Source organism: Netta rufina (genome assembly GCF_964035555.1).
Source record: "Netta rufina genome assembly, chromosome: 2".
NCBI classification, from domain to species: domain Eukaryota; kingdom Metazoa; phylum Chordata; class Aves; order Anseriformes; family Anatidae; genus Netta; species Netta rufina.
Window position 1 is genome coordinate 36,838,311 of NC_140124.1, and position 21,285 is coordinate 36,859,595.

The 21,285-nt window shown below is 40.9% G+C and overlaps 1 protein-coding gene across 2 annotated transcripts in view; it reads left to right on the forward strand.

Moving 5' to 3' along the window:
* The window catches only part of WIPF3 (WAS/WASL interacting protein family member 3), a 36,368-nt gene that overhangs the window by 12,389 nt on the left and 2,694 nt on the right, over nt 1–21,285 (forward strand). The window contains exons 2-7 of one of the 2 annotated variants that reach the window (XM_084282935.1): nt 1,671–1,834; nt 14,571–14,703; nt 15,888–16,016; nt 17,456–18,187; nt 19,677–19,820; nt 20,500–20,601. In XM_084282935.1, the coding sequence (XP_084139061.1) occupies nt 1,754–1,834; nt 14,571–14,703; nt 15,888–16,016; nt 17,456–18,187; nt 19,677–19,820; nt 20,500–20,601 (1,321 nt within the window). In that variant the 5' untranslated portion in view covers nt 1,671–1,753. Of the gene's footprint in view, nt 1–1,670; nt 1,835–12,994; nt 13,134–14,570; nt 14,704–15,887; nt 16,017–17,455; nt 18,188–19,676; nt 19,821–20,499; nt 20,602–21,285 lie in introns of those variants that run through there. The other variant, XM_084282936.1, reaches the window with a different exon arrangement.

Here is a 21,285-nt window from a genome sequence, read left to right on the forward strand (position 1 = left end):
ACAGAAGGCCTTTCCAACAGTTGGGATGCTTGGAGTAGGTGGTCTCGATCATGCTATCTCCTTCACAGTGGGATATGGAGAAGAGGTTGGACAAGCACAGTCAGTAATGCCCCAGGTGCAGCTGACAGCTACCTTTCTGAAGCCTGTTCCCCCATATTTTATGGGATTTGGCTGTGGCTATTCAGTCCCTGGCCACGTGCATCCTTGTTTACACTTTTCCATCCCTGTTCCTTGAGCCTGACTGACGTTCTACAGCTTACACAACTGCTAGCTAATGCATTTCCAGCAAAGTCCAACCTGACTGCCTGTTTCAATTCCTCAGCTCACACTAGCATTGTAAATTTTCCTTTGGCTTGCTGCTGGAAGGAGTCCCCTTCCCCTACTGGAATATGGGGTGCTGCTCCCTGGCTCTCACCTGGAGGAAACCGAACCAGTGAGGTTGTTCATTAAGCTCTCAGGTCTTGCAAAGACGTTGTGGAATATTCCATGCCCTTCTTAATGAAGGAAAAATAAATAAATAAATAAGCATGTGTTAGTATCTCATCAATTCTTCAGGTACCATTTAAAAGTATTACAAATAGTACTTATTTTCTTCTAGTAATCATGTAACTTTCAGTGTTGTGTGGACAGTAGGAGTCTTGAATGATGTCTTTGCTATGTGATAGCTTGAATAAGCCTTTCAGGCATATTTAAGTATGTCCAGGTACTTAAAGCCTCTGTAATCATCTTAACTCTAAAAATAATGCTAAAACAGAATAAAATTTAATCTTTCCTGAAACAGTGCCATCCAGTTAGTCACCTAGAAGCCAGTCAGGTTAATAGGTTGTAGGAAGAAATGTTTGGCTCAACATCCGTGATGTTGCTTAAATACAGTTCATGAGAGCCTTGTGTCAAAAGTGAAATGTGGTCAACCAAAATCTTAGTCCTTAACCCAAACTCTGCAACTTGTTAATGATTTATCTATCAGTACTGTTTTAGGTACATTTGCATGAGCTTTGCATATTGATAACCACAGCCCCTATTTGTAAATTAGCACCTTCACCATTCTGTTGGAAGATGTTTGTCCTTTTACTCAGTGTTTCTAAAAAAATTGTTAAAAAATAACATTTTAAAATGTCAGGAAACGCCATACATTTGACTTTAGTACTTGAGCTGTCTGATCCTTACATGGTGCTAATTAGTAATAGAACTATATTTAATGAAACTGTATAATTATTTCTTTATGTGTTATTAGTCATGTCTTTTTTTTTTTTTTCCATTGTAAGGGTCACTGGACTTGCTTCAAAGTTCCTTGCTGTGTGTTTCGAGCAGCAAAACCCTGGTTTAAAGTCAACAGAGCTTTTGTCCCAGCAGGAGTATCTACGTTTGGTTGACTCTGATTTGTTCTCTGCAGAATTGCATTTCAGGGCTATAGGCGAGATTAGGAGAAGGCACAGTAATTAAAGCTGGACAGGTTGGCATCTATGCATTTGGTATTCGTGGCACTTGTCCAAATATGGGAGCTTGCTCTTTGGATGAGTGTTGTCATCAGATAACTATAATGAGGCTGTTCATACTGTAGTTTTGGAAGCGGTGCAGTGCAAAAGTCTTCAGTCTGCTGAGAGCTAGAAATTTGGCTGATCTTCAGCGTACAGTGCATAAACACGTTCTTCTTTTTTTTTTTTTTCCAGTTTTCTTTCTCCTCCCTTCCTTCCCCTCAAGGACATAGACTTTGGCTATATTTTTCATAACTGTGAAGCTAGAAATCTAACGGATGCCTGTGCCGCCGCCGCCACCGCCGCCTCCTCCACCGCCTCCACCGCCTTCTGGAGGGCCCCCTCCACCACCACCTCTGGTAAGATCGACTTTTTATTTCTATTAGCAAGAACTTAGGTATGGTAGCCAGCTCAGAGCTGCCAGAATTTTGCCGTGCATGTTCATAGCAAATATCTGGGGTGGGTGCCTGTTTTGCCAGCTTTTGTTCTTCCGTGCATTGCAGTAGTGGTCTCCAAAGTGGGGTGCAGGAAAAAATATTAGAACTTCAGAGGTGCATGTGTGTAGTTTATAAATAAATAAACAAATGTCTGTTGGGGGTGCACACTCAAAAATGTTTTACTGATAGGGCTGTGTGATCATGAAAAGTTTGAAGACCCCTGTGTTAAAGTGCATGTGGTGAGAATTTAGCATTTCTAAATACTTCTCCAGTCACAGGAAACTCATTTTTGTCTTGGTGACTTGCAGGTGGTAAGTCTTAATTTCTTCATCTTCTTTCATAAGCTTCTGTTAAGACTCACAGTGTTCAGCTGTAGGTGTTTCTCTCTCTAGCACATGCCACCTTCCTGGGGATACAGCACAATATGCTTTTATACGTGTGCAGGAACTATTACTGCTTGTAACAGATCATTACTCTGTAAGCCATGAAGTAGAACATGCACCCTGCCAGCATGTTTGCAGTAAGGGGAGGATGTTCTGCGTGGTATTACATTTTCATACCTTCACAATTATTGTACCTATGATAAAACAAGTTTAAGTTGTTCCTTGTGTACTGTAACCAGTTATTCATAGTCTGGTTCTGCACTGAAATTCCTAGACCATTTCTGAAATAGTGAAACCTGGCATGTTTTTGTTCAAGACATAAAATCTCTCCTTAATTTTCATTATTTTTCTGTCACTGCTGTAATTATTTCCAGGGTTTGTTAGTCCCTGTAGCAAACAGCATTTCTTCATGCTTTGAATATACTTCAAAATGTTTTTGTTCTGGTTTTGTTTTGTGGGGGGAAGGGAGCAGGGGGGTTGTTGATTTTTTTTTTTTTCAGAACTTTATTTCTGCCTTTCATTCTCTGGTATCTCTACTGTTTTGTTCCCATGAAGGTCTGTTGATTTAGTTTAATAATGTTTTTACGTTATCTTCATCCAGGAGGAGGATTTTTTTGCATGTTTCTCTTTGCTGCTTTGCAGGCTGAACAATTCTGTAAAACTCTCCAGGAATTGTGGAGATGAAGAGGAGGAGGACTGAGACAGTAAATTAAATCAGCAGTGCTTGATTCCTATTGTCATTCTGTTTTAATTTTGGGCACCATCAGCAGTGTTTTCAGTTAGCAGCTCTTCAGAGTTGATACACAACCTATAGTTAGATACTGAAATAAGTGGGCTGATTTTTGTGAGCAACTTAATGCCCACAAATGCAATCAAAGTCAACAAAGCTGCAAGTGTTCTTATCCTAATAAATTTAGCTCAGTAAATATCTAGAGATGTTTTTAGATTCCTCTAACATATTCCAAATTGCAAATGACTTGGGAAAGCTGAGAGGACTCCTAAGAACCAGTATAAACAAGTTCAGGGTTTTTTTCCCTTTCTTTCCTGATGACCAAAACCACTACTATGAAAGAGTTTTGATAGAAGAAGGCTTATACTGTGTTTCCATACTTTATTTAGATCATTCTTTTACTAAAATGATCTTCTGTGGGTAAGATGTACAGAATTTACGGTCAGTTTCATCTCAGTGAGTGACACAAACCAAATGCATTTATAATTAATTTCTGATATTAAAGCCTTCCTTTTGATGAAAGTGTTGACACTGAAAAGAGCACATGAGCCACCATTAAGAATTAGTATAATTGTGTGACAGAACACTGTTTTTCTCTTACAATTAAAGGATTTTTCCCAGTCAAAATCAGAGGGGGACAACTTTGCGAGGATCCGTAGTCTGAGTTCAGCAAAAGCACAGTCTAAGAAAGAGTCAAATCTTTAGCTGGTGTTAAGTTGCAGATTCCCCTTCTAATTGGGGAATCCATGAAAATTTGCTACGGGCCCTATTTTCTTTTACTAGGAAGCTGCTTCCTAGAACTTGGCATCTGCCTTTTACAGCTGCTAAAGTGCCCAGCTGTTGATACAGCTGCTAAATCCAGAATTGGAGGAAAAGAGGAATAAAAATTCTCATAGGCACATAGCTTTAAGCAAACCTTCAAAACAAACAAGTTTTACTTGGGCAACACCTGGAAACATTCCAAAGTAAACAGCACTGTGATTTTTATTCTTTTATATTGACATAATTAAACCCGAGTAATACTTAAATGTTGGCAAATAAAAGTTAGGGTTTAACCACTGTATTGATCCACAAGTTTTACTTGCTTGTTTTATGTTAAAGGAGAAATGTCCGGGTGTAGGCTGAGGCTTTAGAATCCTGTCATTTGCTTGGTACCATTGCATGGGTACTACACACTTGTCTTGCTTTCCTAATTGTATGGATAATAGCTGTACTTTCCTCTTGCTTTCACTATTAAGAGATTTTTAGCAGAAATAATCACTATATTACATTCTTCTTTCTGCACGTTTTCTTAGTGAATATAATGAGCCATGGTCCCAAATGATTTTGCAGCCCTTCACTGAAAACCTAAGTACTGTTGGCACTTGACTTTTTTATACTATTAACTCCCTTTTAAGGCAGAAGAAAAGATAGGTTCTTCCCTACAATTTTCAAAGCTTTGAATTTGCAGATACTCTGAAGTATTTGTACTGAATTCTCACTTACAGAAGCTGTTGCAAGGCAATACTAAAATGATTTGAAGATGGTATTTAAGTCATGCTAGGAGCCACCTGTGCCCAACAGCTGAAAGCTACTGGCTGTCAGGGCATACTTAAATGAAAACCAAGGGGATTTTTTTTCAATGCTATAGTATCTGCAATAGCAGATGTAGGTGGCTGAGTCAAAATGTCAATACAGTTAATTTGATTAATTAAGCATGTCTTCAAATGCTTAATGTCTTCTGGGGGTCATAGATAAAGATGAGAGTTATGAATAGGCAGAATAAAGCTGCCCCAATGTATTTTCTGGCCCTGACTTGCAGAAGTCTGAACTTTTTCGCTCTCCCTTTTTCCTTCGTCTATTTCTCTTTTTTTTCCTTTTGTCTTTTAGTTGTATGGAGCATTCTGGTTAATTTAGGTTGTTAAATTTCCAAAAGTACTGAGGCTGATTTAAAAAAAAAAAAATCTCAGGTAAGGCTCCCGTGAGAGGATCTAGAGCAAATTTTGCTTTGATAAACCGTGTTCACTTTTTATGTGCAGTGCTGTGTTGCCTTTGTCTGTACATATAAATTCCTGAAGATATGTTCAGTCATCACTTATTAAAATGTTAATATTGAAGGAAGTGTGTAGCAGGCTTGCTGGGTTGAGTGCTATTCAGAGAAGATGTTTGTTTAATGATTCATATGCTTGTGGAGTTTAAGAAAATACTTCTGTTCTCTTTAGAATTGTTGTTATCAAAACCTTAGCTTAGAACTTAACCCCAAAAAACACAATGGATCAAATGATTAAACCCAGTAAAGTAGTACCAGTAGTTTATTTGCCCTAATGGCCTCCTAAAAACTAGGAGTGCAGAAGAAGAAAGGAATATGCTTACCTCAGGGATTAAAACACGAAAGCTGAAAAAATGCTGAACATTAACCTGGCATGTAGATTAATCTCAGTGATTACTGCATTCTCATTTAGTTGTTGTTTTGTGTTTTTTTTTGTGTTTTTTTTTTTTTTTAATAGAACTTCTGTTGTAGATGAACATCTGTCAGTTTACCAAGTTTGTTATTCTGACCATACTTTCTATTCTTGTAATAAAATTTCAGAAGAACAATTCTATATGGTATAATGTCGATAAATGCATTATTTACACTATTCATCCTAGAGGTAGGATTCCAGTGTTAAGGAGAATATCAGCTTATGGTATTCCTTGTGGGGATGCTCTTTTTTCCTCTTTTATGCAATTGTCAAAGTGCAAACCTTGTTGAGCTGTTTACTCCAACCTTTCCAAGAAATTTGGAGAACCACAGTGCTTGTTTGAAATTGTGTAGGAGTTGGTTTTGCTCCTGTAACATTTAGTACTACTGTTCTTTGGAAAGAGAAAAACAACGTATGTATGTAAAACAGCTTGGTTGATGACTTACAGAGTTCTGATCTGGGCCTACTAAATATAATATAACGAGAAAGAGAATGTGCATGTATATGTATCGGTATGCATAAATGTATGTGCATGCTTGCTAATTATTGATTGTAAAAATCAAGGTCACTTCCCATGAAAATAAAGTTTTCATTCAAACGCCTAGATGGGCAAACAGAACTCTGAGAGCTTAGCAGAGTCATGCATAGTGCCATTTTGAAAATATTTATCAACATGTTTATTAAAATTTTATGCAAGCCATGAGTAAGACAATACTTGCTACTTTGTCATGAAGCCCCTAGTTCAAGAGATATTAAATCATGATGTTTAGGTGAAAACAGCAGAGCTAGAGGGAGCCCAGGTTTGGTAATCTTGCTGATGACTGGCATCACACAGACTGTGCCATGGGTTGCACAAGGTATAGCTGAAATTTTTGATGGTGCTTTGTTCCAGCCAAAATAAAGGAAACTGATTTATAATGTTTTAATTATGTATCACATCACACACCAGTCTCTTTTCATAAAGAAGCGAGGGGCAATTATATGGGGGGGGGGGGGGAAAAAAAGGTGTTTTTGTGTGATTTATTTGACTTTATTTTCAGGTAGTGGAAAATGTAGGATTGCATAAGTTATGGCATCTCTAAGTGTTGCCACTGTAGCCTTCTGCACTTGTAAACAAATACAGAAAGGATAAGTAGGGACTATGAAAGGTGAAGAAAACATAAAGAAAACAGAAGTTCTGGGCATTGCTCCTTGTATTTCATCTGGAAAGGTACAGGGGCATGCACTGTGTATGTTCATGTGTACTGATTTTCTTGAATGCTTTGCTTGAGATCTCTTCGGGCACTACTTCTAATGTATTTAAGCAGTGAGTTCTGTTTTGTAGGTGTTTGTTTTTTTTCTCATAATGCCATATGTCATACATGTCTTCATGGAATGGAAAGCATTTACATTTATTTCTCTTCTTTTGCCTGTCCGTTTCTCACCTATACGATTTGCGCATCACTTTACTGCATTTGAAGGTTAAAACTATGGAAATTGTCACAGAGGTAGCATAAATACCTGTAAATGATCAAGCCCAGGTACTAGAAGCTGTGGAGAGCTAATGGGTTAATCTACCATCCTTCTCACAAGGTATTATAGCCCTGAAAAATCACTAGTCCATCTGTGTTGTGTGCAAAGGCTATATACTAAATTCCATCTGTCGATTAATATTAGACTTGTAGCCTTTTAATTAAAATAGAACCCAGACTTATAGCAATACTTGTGTTGGACCTCTTTACATCATTGGAATGTGACATTGCAAGAAATTTTTAGTTTCTCAATATGTTCCCATCTTGGGCCAACCATAATTTTGCTTTGATGCTAAAAGGCATTTCTGAGCTATCAGTTCCATCTACACAGGTAATTGGGTAGGATAAATGGCATAGCATTCTTAGAGCAGAATAAGATTAAATTGTGATTTCTGTGGCTTGGCACATGTTGCTGAATATTTTGTTATTGCTACTCATAATAACCCTTGTCATTTTGGGGACCCTGCTGTAGTAGATGGAGAGCATAAACAGGTAGTGTCACCAGATCCCTCTGCAGTGTTTTCAGCCTTGTGCTCTCTGGTATCTTCATTGTAATGCCGGGACCTCAGGTTTTCTTGTTTACACGTGAATTTTCATGTTGTTTTTTAATTGATGCTGAGGAAAACTTGAGAACTTAAATCCCCAAAATGTAGAAATCAGAAGGTGAAATTCAAATTGATTTTTTGAAGCCAGTCCAAGGGTATTTCTGGTATGTGACTTGTGATCTTTCTGAAATGCTGGGAAAACACCCCTATGGTAGTTTTTCATTTTGCAGTGCAGTGCCTCCGTTTTGGCGGCTTAGGTTACTGCATCTTTTATTTTAGTGAAAGAACAGCCAGAATTTGTGTTCCACATGTGGGTGTCAGCAAGTTAAATACTCACATGAAAGCTAAGTGGCTCAGCAGGTATAAATCATCGCATTAATTCTGCCGCATTTTTGCATTCACGTACCGAAATTAAGCAGCCCACCCGGGAATTCTTTAAGTACCCCCTTGCTAATGAGCCCAGGGCTCCGTTTGTGGCAGGGTCGATGTAACCTGTAAGTACACGAGCTGCTGCATTGTCTGGCTGAGCGGTGCCGATGTGAAGCGAGGAGGGCCTGTATGTGGTGAGGTGGTGATTGAAACGAACACTGGAATAGAGATGTAGGAGAGAGGGGCTCCTGCTAAGCTATATTTTAATCTTTTGTTCCCTGCCTTTGTGTCTGATGGTACATTTGCATCTAGAGGCATGCACCAAGCAGGTAGCACGCTCCCACTGAAACACCTCATTATTTAGGCCTGCTAATGCCAGGATTAGGCAGCAGCTATGAGGCTGGGAACAGGCCTCTTGACAAGTTGAGTACAGCACTTCCCTTGCTTGGCTTTGAGGAGCGAGGCCTGGTGTGGATACAGCCTATCTGAGTACACACACTGCTCGATGACCTTTTCAACCCGGCAGCTTCAGGCTGCAGAACTCGGTGCGGCGAACGCTGAGATCACGGCTAATGATTATTTAGCTGGGTGTAGCTGGAATCGTGAAAGCCCGCTCCTGTCATTCTCTCGAAACAATGACTTAATTAGCTGCCAGGAAGCTATTTGGCAGGTCCCCTCGCGTGGGCTCCCTCAGAAGAAACGCTGGCTGGATCGTGACCCCTCATGCTATGTGTGCTGGGAGCTCAGCTTGCTAGAAGTCCCTGAGATAGCCATGTTCACGCAGGTAGGCTGACTGCCAAGAAATAATTAGTCTCATCCTGTGGAGCACAAGTACCAGAAGCAGCTCTGCTCTTGCGATTGACTCTACAGGTGGAGTCTTGCACCGCGGGGAGGTTTCCCCATAAGTGAAAGGCTTTAAATCAGAGGTCAGGACCCGGTTGTGAATACATGAACCACAACTAACACAAGCTAAATCTCGCAAGCTTCTTCATAAGCTAACACTTCAGAAAACTTAAAATACAAGAAGGAAGTGATATGCTATGTTGTTGAGACTTGCTGGATTTTTCCCTCAAACTGGAGAAGGGCTTTGTTTTGATTATTTAACACTTGACAGTGCATGAGTAAAACCACACCTGACGCACACTTAAAGCAAACGCCAGAAGAATGACAATGTTTATCTCTGTGGCTTGTTGGAAACTGGGTTTATTTTATTATTTTTCTAAGCTCCTGGGTTTTGCTGCAATTGCATTTCCCAGCATGTTCCCCGGGGAGACGTCAGCTGCCAGCTTGAGAAGGCTCTGTAAAAAGCAGTGCTCTTGCCTGCTGGGCAAACTGCTTCTGCTACAAATTCAACATCGTGAATTCTTGGCATAATTCAAATCTGGTAATAGTGGATTGATCTCGAGGGAAACGAGTTCATCTGGTGTTTCAGGTTGGGCTACTAAAGTATAGATGATTTATAATCCTGTGCTATGTCACGCAAGACATGCTGGCTCACACTGATGTTTCTGGGCATCTTCAATTTTGCATCTTGTTCCAAAACATCCTCATTCTTTCAATGAATATTATGAGATTGCAGTTTGTTCTAATATTGTGGCCTCTTACTGTGAATATTTTTTCTTGATTCTGTTTTTGAAAAGGATATGGTCTTTTAAAAGCTGAATTCACTTAAATCCCTTAGTCTTGATCCTTACGGAGATCTTCCTGTGGGACACTATTAAATACTCAGTGGTCAGCAGCTTGTGGTTGAGGGGAAGGAAGCTGCAGACAGAGTAAGTTGCTCACAAGCAGGTCCCCCTTATTCTTTTCATAAGATCTTTTTCATCACTGCTGTTCCCAGGAGGGTGTTCCAGCAGGATGTTGCACCCTACCATAAGGTGGCCTCTTACTTTGTGTCTCTGCCCTTTGAGGCTGTTGTGAGCACCTGCCCTGTGCCTGGCTGTCCTTCAGGCGAGCAGGAGCTTTATATCCAGATAGGGACCCAGTCATCTCATCTCCCTCTACGCTTTCCTCCTTGGAGAGCCTTGTTGTGCCATATGGGCAGTGAGAACACTGATCGTCCTTCCTCAGAGTGATTAACGAAGCCCAAACAGGCTGTTATCCTCCCAGTGTTCATGGCCATCCGTGACATTATGTACAGACAGTGTTCCACAGATAATTTTGCCTTTGTCGCCCTTCCTGAGCAGTCCATGTTGTCTATGCCAGTCATTGTGAATACAGGAATATTATTTGTGCGTTTGAGGGCTGGTCCAGGAAAGTTTTCATGAGTGTGTGTCTTGGTGATCAACCATCCCCTACCCTAAAGCTTTCTGTTCATCTTTTCACATCTTGCTGTGATGCCTGTCCCTGTCCGTACAACACAAAACAGAGGTGTTGCATGCTGCACTGAGGAAGATTCCTTGCCTCAGCCAGTATCTGGGCAGGTTTTACTGAGAATAGTGTAGAAAATAATAGGAAGGATTTGATAAGGGCTGTCCTCAAACTCTTTGTTTACTAAAAGATACAGTGTTTGCCTCCTGCCAGTGTCTGTGTTTGATCTCTGCAGCAAATCCTGTTTTGTCTAGGGAAAAATGGGGCATGGGAGAGAGAAAGGAGGACTGACACCAGATTCACAGGAAGAAATGAAATTGTCAGTAAGTGAGAGCTCTGTCTTTCTGCCCGTAATAAAATACCACATGTCAAATTGATTTATTTATTTTTAATTATGTAGTTATACATCTCACCAAGTAGATATTGTTAAGATTAGGCTAAATATATTTTGACTCTTCTTAAATCTAGTTCAGGCAAACAAATCCATTTTCTACACAGCTCTATTTAGTGTATTTCTTATAAAAAGTGACCAGAAAAGGGAATCCACTGTGATGATACAATTCATTGCATGTTAGGAGTATGGATGCTAAATCTTACAAGTTTTCTGAAATGAAAGAGAATGCAGCGTCTCTGGATGAAACAGTGCTTTATTTTATCTTACTAATGGCTCCTGCCTAATCCCATGGAGTATGGGATCCTTTTTTCCCATCAGGTGATGGGTTTATTCTGAAACAAGGGTCCATGACTGCCTGCCTGATGGATTGTCCAGAGGGTTGGAGGTACATTTTTGGTTCAGCTCTCATGTTTATAAAGATCTACAATGCCCTGAATTATTTCATTAATTCAAAAACATAACACATTTAAACATCAGAATAAATATAACCCATTTATGGGACAATTTCTGCATCTACTATGACCTGATCTACCTGCTCAGAGTCCAGAGGAATTCCCCTTTTCTGTGTGCAGGGGTGCTCTTTAACATCTGAAAGGTAATAATTAGCATGTCCCTATAATTAAGACTACTATGAACTTTTCAAATGCCTGGTGCCTTTACACCGTTTTACTATCTGAGCACGTATACCTCTTAAATATTTGAAGTATCATAGGAGCCCAGAGGGTAGGTCAATGCTCCCATCCGTCTTGCAAGATGTAAAGTGACTTTCTGAAAGTGATGCTAATACCACATGTAGCAGGAATGCACCTTGAAATGGGGCTCACTGCATTGGCATTTCTATAGTGTGCATCTTCCCTGCCACTCCTGTGGTGGAGCAGCGTGTTTATTTCTATCACTGCTGATTTATAGCCCGGAACATTGCTCTAAATACTGTGATTTGATGGTATTTTCCTGTTTACAAGTACTTTAGAGAGCTGTCATGTAGCCCAAACATTGATCCTTTGCCGTACTGAATGGCATAGCTGAGTGTGATTTAGGACACTGAAGACAGAAGTAGTGGAGTTTGGTGAGATGAAAAGAAGTATTTCTCTTATGTTCTAGCTATTTACCTGTGTGTTTTGTTCTGTTCTGTTTCAAACTACGTATTGTCGGTGCCATTCCTGATGTTTGAAATGGAAGCAGAATAACCTAATGGTTACTAGGGTAATGAAATCCCACCATTCCTGTACTGATCTGTGTAAATAAAGTAAGGGATTTAACTTTGGTCTGTGTTACCTAAGGCAGCTCTGGCATCTGATAAAATAAATGATCTTTGCATTCTCCTCTGCTTCCCTTTTGACTTTTGTTGAAAGATTGAAATGTTTCTGTAAATAAATGAGACTGCCCTTCGGACAAGAGGAGAAAAAATGCAGCCTGAGAACTACATCCTTTGTCTTGCAGCTGTTTTTCCTCAGTGACTGAAAATATATATATTTGTCTTCCTGCCTCAGTATTTCTATTTCATGTGATCAGGGTTGAGATTTAAAACCCATGAGTTTCTCTTTTTGTTTTTCTCTTGATAGACAACACACACGTTCAATACCTGTTCATGTGCTGTGGATTGCAGGCATAGCATCAGTGTGAATTCCTGATTAATTTATTACTCAGTCTACACTGTTAATTGATCAGAGGAAGGAAGGTCCCGTCCTGACTGTGTATCAAAAAGCAACGTGGTAAACTACAAATTTGCAGGGCCAGGACACCAGTAGAGGAGTGGGTGAGATACCTGGTGAAACGTTTCTGGACAGGAATTGTCACAGGCCTGGAAAGTGCAGGCAGCAAGCAACAAATCCAAAGGAGCTCTGACTGCTGTGCGGCCAGGCAACGTTACACCCCAGACTGTCCTGACTTTGTAATGGAAAAAGAATCCATATTGAGCTACTCAACAGCTAATCAATCACCAGAGCCCACCGGGCTGGATGTGGAAGATGTTACCTCTTTCTTGAGGAGGAAAAAAGCTGGGGTATGGATGGTGTTGTACTGAAGTGAGGGGATAAGTGAGGGGATCTGTCTTAAGACAATGGCAGCTTATTACACTGCCTTCTGGGCCTGCAGCTTAGAGCATTTCTTCTTTTTTGTGTTAGAAATGGTGAACAAATTAAAACCTTCTCTCCCTACAGGTGGTATCGAGTCACAGGTCACTGTTGAATATAAGCTGCCACAAGTAGGGTGTTTTAGTCTACTAGCTGTTTGGATATTAAGACTTCTCATATGCCAGCAGTCTACCTGCTCAGAAAAAGTAGACTGGGGAGATGAAGTGGACAGCTGGCAGAGCATACGGACACTTGAACCTGGAAATGAAAACACGGCTGCTGGAGCTAATTTTAACATAGGTCTCAATCAGATCCCTCTAGATCCTAATTGTCGTGCTGCAGTAGAGAGGCGTGAAGTTCAAGGTACCGGTAAAAACCTTTTATGAGAAGGGAAGGCATCCGGTAAAAAGCTTTTATGAGAAGGGAAGGCATCCTTGCTCCAGTTATGGTATTTCCATTTTTCACAGTAAGTACTGTCAAAGCAAATGTGAGTGGAAATCATTTCTGGCTTGTACACAGTCTAGCGCTACTTTTTGTATACATGCAGCATTTCGGGTGGTCGTAACGGGAACAAGACTCACTGTCCCTAAAACGCAGGGGCAGGTAGCACTGTTTCACTTTGGGAAACTGTGTAACAGTGTTTTTTTCTAATATTTTTAAATAATACATAGATACGGTATCAGTCACAAGATTGTATAATTCAGAGTTTTTACATCAGGTGTCAGGAATGCAGCTGGCATTTGCAGCAATCTGGAGTGCCATCTAGTGGGCCTGTGCGAATCTATAAATATAGAGAGATTTTAAGCTAGTACAATAGCCACAAGTAATGGCATAACAGTGTAATTTTTCCATTTAGGATTAGCAAGCTGTAAGTTTTATTAATTCAAGCAGCTGGATAAGTTTTTTTTCAAGCTTCTGTTTTGCTTTTGTAATGCTCTAACCAAGTTGCTGGTTTTTATTTATTTTTTTAATATGACAGTATTGTTTTGCATTATTATGACTATAATGCTAAAATTAGGAGTTATAGAAACATTTCATTCCCTTTAGGAAGCTTGGTAACCCCTGATAATTTGCAGTAGATGTGGAAACACGGAGCAGCACATTGCTGCTATGATGTGAAGATACCCCTCTGTTAACCACATGAGAGGTTTGGAAATAGCAGCTCTGACACTTTTTATATGCTTCAACAAAGCAAAACTTCCAAACTTTTTAAACTAGAATGTGCTTCTGACTTTTTATAACAGGAAACTTGATGAAATAAGAAGAAAGAATAAATATTGGTTTTTGTTTTTATTACAAAACTTTAAACTACAACCTGACTTTTTATGGACCTTGGATAGGCTAGAAAATTTACTGAAATATAACTGCATTGTTGTAAAGACAGTCTGCTCAAACTGGTTTAATTCTTTGATACAGAGAGAAAACCTAAATTAGTTAATGTTCACATTCAAATGTAAGTTCAATATGTGATTAATGAGTTTTTTCCCTAGGGCAAAATGTGTAAAACAGAAGGATGTTTGTTCTAAGGTGGCAAATAAAATCTTAGTTATAAAGCATTGTAAATAGAATGAAAAGAGCTAAGGAGAGAGACAGTCAGGGTTGTATTTGTGGGGCAGAGACCATAAACGGCCTAGCAAGAGGTCACACACCATTTAAGCATGCCCTCTAATTTCCTTTCAACAATGTTAACACCCCTAGTACTAGATTTGTATTATCTTTAAACTTCCAGGTTTCATGTCTTCTGTACAACTGAATGCTGTTCTGGCTGACTGAACCCAAAAGCTTTGAAATGACAGCTGCCAGGGATGAGTAACTTCAAATTCTCTCCCCAAAGTTTGTTTGTGCCCTTTCTAAGCATGTATTTTTATCTGTACCTGCTGTCTAATGCTTATATTGTCAACAGGCAAGTTCAGAACTACCAAAATTGCGAAAGGAAGACCAAAAAGCACGAAATGCACTGTTGGCTGATATCCAGCAGGGAACTCGCTTGAGGAAAGTGACTCAAATCAATGACCGAAGTGCACCGCAGATTGAAAGTAAGTACGGGCTCCCGAGGAAGGTCCCTGGGTGAGCTCTACAGAAGCCATTCCTCAGAGCTATTTAGAGGTTGTGGAGGTCAGCTGGAAAGCCCTTCAAATGGAAGGGCAGGTTTGAAGTTCATCAAGGGACAACATCTTAATATGGCTTAATATGGATGTGAAGAGGGGAGAGTCTCACTTTCTAAACTTACATCCTGTTTTGAGATCAGCAGCTACTAACACTTCATAAAAAGTCTGTAACTGGATATCACCTTAACAGACATTCCCTGTCCAAAAAAAAAAAAAAAAAATTGTGAATGATGAAACCCATGTAAATATCTTATTAAAGTAACTGTTTAAGCGGGAATTGTTGGCTCTGGCAGAAGAGTTTTTCTTTAATAGATAAAAAGAACAAAATATGCCAAAAAATTCTAGAGGCATACATTTGATTCCTTTGAGACAGGAGTGTTTACCCTCTCAAGTCTCCTTTAGCTGTGAATGCATGTCTGATCATCATTTAAAATCAGGGAGAAGATTGACTTTTAAAAGATAATAGTTCCTAGAGCCTTTTCTTTTCAGTGTTTTCTCTAGCCTGAATCCTTTTCCACACATCTGGGTAATGGCAGATCACTGGTATTGATTTTTATTTTTCTTTATTTAATTTTCTTCTCTTCCTTAGCATTATATGCTAAAAGAAAGTATCTTGGGGACAGTGGGTGAATAGGCAGGAGTGTATTTTGTAATATACAACTGATTCACATGTAAACAGAGTAAGTAACAGAAGGATAGAGTTAGAAAGAGCTTGACATGATAACTAAACCCTACATCACTCCTGACAGGTGTTTTCTTCAGTGTCTTCCTATAAATTTCCACTGGGGACACTGCATCCCATTGCTTTGCAATCAGTAAGGGAGATTTTTCAACAAGTATCTTCAGATCTATAACTTCAAATGTAGTCTAACACAACTTCTTGCTGGTGCCATGATTGACTTGAGATTGAAAAGCACCAGAGGGTGCTGTGCTTCAAGATATTGGTCAGAGAATAATGGCAATTTACTGTACTAACAGTAAGTTTCTTTGAGTCAATTTAAAGAGGAAAAATCTAGTCTTGGCTGTGTTTGTTGGTGTTAATCCTAGCAGTCTGAGAGTAACGATGAAATGGCTTTGTGCTATACTTTTTTTTTTTCTTTTTTCTGTAACAGAACCCAAAGGAGCTAACAGAGATGGAGCTAGTCCAGCCATTAATAAAGGTGGTTCTCAGCCCCCTCTGGGGGGCTTATTTGCTGGTGGCTTTCCCGTTCTCAGACCAGCAGGCCAGAGAGACCTGCCAGGTAAGGGCTTCGTTTGTATGAAAGAGTAGCTGGGGTGTGAACTGTGATTTGGAATAAAAGTACTTTGGGGATAGCTTTAGTGACACTTTTTTTCTTTTTTGAACCGTTAATTCATCTTCTGACCATGAAAGGCTGAATTAATAATGTGCTTGAAATCATCTTTCTAGATCTCGAGTACCTTATTCCTTAAGGTGTAAATAATAAAATACCTGTACACTGGATAAAAAAGAGATTTAGTGGACTCTGCAGTTTTACACGGAGATTTTTTATATTAGCTTAATGTAAACTTGTAATTGTGCCTCAAATAAGCTCAGATTTCAATACTGCATTTAACAACTTCAGCACAAATGGCAAAAAAGTCACATTTCCTTCCCTCCGTTAGTGTGTATTTCTCTGGTATTACAGGCTTGTTATGTTACTATAGAGTTTAATATTAAAGACATCTGCCTTCTGGTACAAAAGTACAGTTCTGATCCAGCAAGGCATGTCTGGGAGCCATTCTGCTGCTTTCACTTCAAGAAATGCAGGCCTCAATGAGGGGAAACTCTTTCTGGGTGGCATCAATGACCTCTGGGGCTGTTGGGCAGCTGGTGCCTGCTCAGGCTCTTGCTGGGAAAGGAAGAACCAGGCTCTACATGCATTTGTGTTTTCTGGAAGACAAGCTGAAGGTGCTCAGCACTGCTTATGGTTGGGCTTCCTCACAAGACTGCAGTAGCTTCTTTGAGTTATCCTTAAACTAGGACCATGCTTGTCAGAATATGTGAATATAGGATAAGATACCTTTTCGACATCTTGCTTTCAGAAAAATCCTTGACATTTACTTAGGCAAATATATTCTGTAAGGTCAAGAGTCTTTGGGCACTTGCTGTTGAAAAGAAAACATCTGAACCTGCGCCTTCTGGAAAGCCTTCAAGGCACTACTTTTAAAAATCTAGGGGATTGAGATTTATATAATGCTTGTGTGAACCTCTTAATCTTAAACTTAAATCCTTAACTGTAAGGATGTTAGCGTATGTGTGTCAATCCACTCGTGTTCTTTGAGGCCTTCTCAGTAGGCCTCTTGACACCTCCAAGCAACCACTCGTTCGTGTCCAGCTGGGTGTGCTACTGAGATAAGGCAATATGAAGTACCATGGGGCTTCACAGAAAAGCAACTTCTCCTTGAAGTGTTGTGTGTTGCAGCAACCAAGAAATAGAGCAGGGTCTCTCAGCAGGTCATCATTTAACTAAGCAGAGCCCCTGGTGCCCACTGGAACACATCACCTCCCAGGCCCTTACAGCAGAGACAACCTGTTGGTATGAGATGTTCTGGGTTAAGTGGTTTAATCACTCAGAGAGACAACTGGGGAGGGGAAGTTGAAGAGTTGCTTTTTGTGCTTTTTTTGTCAGATGACTCAGAACAAAATCCTGGTGTATAACGTGTGATATCTCTCTTTCAGCTGGGAGGCCTGGGCAGCTTCCTGGAGTCCGAGCAGTGGCTCCGAAGACCGTAGCCCCACCGAACAGCACTGCGAAGGCGGGCAGTAGCCCCCTGAGCCCACCCGAAGGGCCACGGGCAGCTGTCCTGCCAGAGCCTCCAAGCACCCCACGAGCCAGCGCCGCACGACCCAGCCTGCCTGCGCCTCCTCCACCACCTCCAGCTTCCAGCAAACCTTCCCTCACCTTCCCTCCTCCTCCGCCTCTCCCCCCTCCGGCAGACAGGCCTTCCAAGGGGGCACCCCCCAGCTCGGCTCCTCTGCCCCCGCTCCCTCCTCCTCAGGCTGACAAACCCAAGTTCCAAGGAGGCGCTTCACACCCGCCCCCACCTCCTCCTCCTCCTCCCCTACCCCCCTGTGGATTTCCAGCCAGGACAAGCGATTTCCCTGCTGCTGCTTCCTCCCCATCTGAAGGAAGGGATCATCCACCTCCCCCACCGCCTCTACCACCTCCTCCTCCTCCTCTCCCCGCGCTGCCCCCTGCCTTGAACAGGCTCTCCTTTCCGCCCGCCCCAGCCTTCAGCGGCACTGCCAGCAGCGGTGACGTGCCCCCGCCGCTGCCCCCCAAGTCCCCACACTTGCTGTCCCATTTGCACAAGCCCGCAATTCAGTCGCTCCCTCTTCCTCCCACCCCACCCCTTCCTCAGCCGGCGGCAGTGGTGGAGACCAGGAAGAAGAGAGCAGGTCGAGGCGGAGGTGAGAGCAGCGGTGGTAGAAATGAGGCCTCCCACTCCTTTGGGCTGCTGGGGGAAATTGCACTGATGGGGAGAGCTTCGAGGGGTACAAAGTGTACGTGTAGCAAGAGGATGAAGTCCACTGTGTGAGAAGAATGTAATTAGCACAGTGTGTAATGGGCATGCCAGATCTCAGGCTCTTCTTACCGCTGGACATACATCCCGTATAGTCTAATCTGTGATTCTTGGAAGCAGCATGCCGATCAGTGCAGGAATATCTTGGAACTGCTGGGTTTCTTGCTTTTGTGTTGGTGCTGGTGTGTCTCCAGCAGCATGCTGACTGAGCTCAGCAGCTGTTTCCACTCAGTCAAAATCAATCTAAGGTAGGGCAGCAGAGCATACAGCACCATGATTGAAACATCTGCCAGGTGTGCAGCTCCTCAAACTCCAGCCCACCCATAACATCCCTCTTCTGCTGTAACTGGCTGGGAAACTTTACAGGAGATAATAAAATTGAGATGGGGTAGCTACAGCCACAACAGAGTGCCCCCTATAATCAAGGTGGTAAAGCCAAAGGCTTCTCCAACTGCTCAAGAAGTGGGCATGTTGGCTCGTGTTTCCTTTAGCAGATGATAGGAGGAACTTTCCTCAGATCTGATATAATGAGGATAATTAAAAAAAAAAATGAGTCTAGGTCTGTGTGGGTTTGAGAAATGCAGACAGCTACTTAATAAGGAACGTTTGGAGAGAATGTTCTGTACCCTGTATCTTAGCAGCCACGTGTGGAGAGAAAGATTACTGGTGTTCCCTTTGACAGCCAAGTGAAAGGCCATCTAAATGCAGCAGATCAGCTGCTTTGTGGTGGTGATTAATGATGCTTCAGAATTGCCTGATGAACCACTATTTTATCAAGATGCCTGCTTCTGCTGGTGATTCAACTTTAGAGGTTTCCATTTTGGTTATCTAGGGAGAGATGCAGTTTGAGAAGCAAACTTGGAGGCCTCAGGCTCCCTCCCCCTTATACAGTTCCTGTGGTAGATCTGCCTGGAAGATAGGAACTTTGAAGGCACTCTGTAAAAAGCACAAGAATGAAGTGAATTCCACTGCATGGCTACCAAAATGTCAGGAAAAGATTTTGCTTTAGAGATACCATCTAGTGATATTTTTCGTAAAGAAACTTCTAGCTCCTTTGAAGGTGGAAGAATGGCCTTCCCCTCTAGAATGGGACTAAAGCATACTTTAGACTGTCTTATTTTCCCTAGAACTAGAAGAACTAAAAATAGGAAGCTCCAATAGAAAGCTCAAGTAGTGACTTACATTTAAAACTCGATGTTATAAATCCATGATTAGACTTGGCAAACTGCAGCTGTGAAATCACCTACAATACCCAGCTATGTCTGCCCCAAATACTGCATTCCTTTTTATAGTCCCTCCACTTCTGTGCAGAGCTTACTGTCAGTTTTGTTAATTCATGATGATCTTCATGTGCTGGTCTGCTTCCTCTTTTCCAGGACCTGGTGCTGGGAAGCTAGCTGTTCCTCCACAGCCACCAGCCAGATCACCAACAACTGAACTTACGAGCAAGTCTGGAATCTCAGCCTGGGCAGTTCATGACCCCTACCCACCACTTAAGAATGGAAATATGCATATCATTGGTAATGTCATCTAAATTAACCTTAGTTAAAGATTTTGGTACAAAAGCCTTTGTGTCTCAGACATTAAAATCTCATGCAAGTCTCTCTCATGGCAACATGGTAGTATAGTTAGACCAATACAATATTTTTTTTATTTTTTTTACAATCTCTCCAATGAGATTTCTCTCATAGAGGCTTATTCAGAAAGGTTTTGAACCATTCAATAGACAAGAAATTGCATGTCCCACCTGCAAAATTATTTAATGTTGTGAAAAGTTGCTGTACTGTGCTTACACTGCTATTCTTTAAAACAGTTCACAGACATTTTGTGGCTTCAACTCTATACAGCAAAGTCTGCTATGAACTACTTCTGTGGTCTAATGAATCGGCCATTCATTCTTGCTAAATTGCTTGAAAACCACCTAGGAATACATCTATTACCACAACATCATCAATGAAGAAAACTGGAACAGCAGCCAGAAGCTTGACTTCAGTTAGTACCAGGCAGTGTTTGTAATTAAGTCTGAAAACTTGGATGGCTTACAAGCTGGATAGCTCAAGGTTGTTTATCTGGAGTAAGCCACTCAGATATCAATTCCAAGGGAAAGTGAGTCAGCAGTTTTCATTGAAATTAGTTGTGGCAATTTTTTTTAATCTCTCTCTAAGAGTGACTAATATTTGTTTCCCTGAAACTTCCCAGATGACTTTGAATCTAAATTTACTTTCCATTCTGTGGAGGACTTCCCCCCACCTGAGGAATTCAAGCCATTTCAGAAAATATATCCCAGCAAGATAGCTAGAGGTAAGTGTATAAATATGAGAATGTCAGATAGTTATCAAATAGCATTTAAAATGAGGAGAGAAAATAAAGAACAGAAACCAGCAATAAAACATGAAAAGCTGGGCTGCAAGCATAGGCATAGACTGAGATTTGTTACAGTGGTAATGGAAACCAAAGATGCAATGAAAAGCACTTTGTTACTACAAAGTCTTAGTAGCAAAAAATAAAATTTTGGCTTGACGTACAGTTTGTGTTCTTTAGATTGTTGAATTTGTGGAGCCCTGAAGTTGAAATCAATGATCCCATAGACAGACTTAGCCTGCTACTGAGTTGTTTTATCTGTTTATGAATTTGTGAAATCACAAAGGAAAGGTGACTTCATCATGTCTTCCATCATTGTCTCAATTTAAATCCTTTGCAAGGTGTTTTAACACACCTGAATAACTAAGACTTTGTACCTGAACCTTAGCAGGAAAGTAGTGACTGACTGAACCTTGCTTTGTTTTAGCTTAAGTTAGAATCTTGGTGTCAGGTCTCCGTAAGAGCAGGAGTTCACCTATGCAGCTTTGAAAACTGGTAGTTGAAGTTGCTGAAAGATCTCATGCCCCTGTTCTGCTTTTTAGAAAATACTGGGTTTCATGCGTTATTAGCTCGGCTATTTATCTCCAGGTTGTCATTATTTTTGTTTCCATGCTAATGTACTTT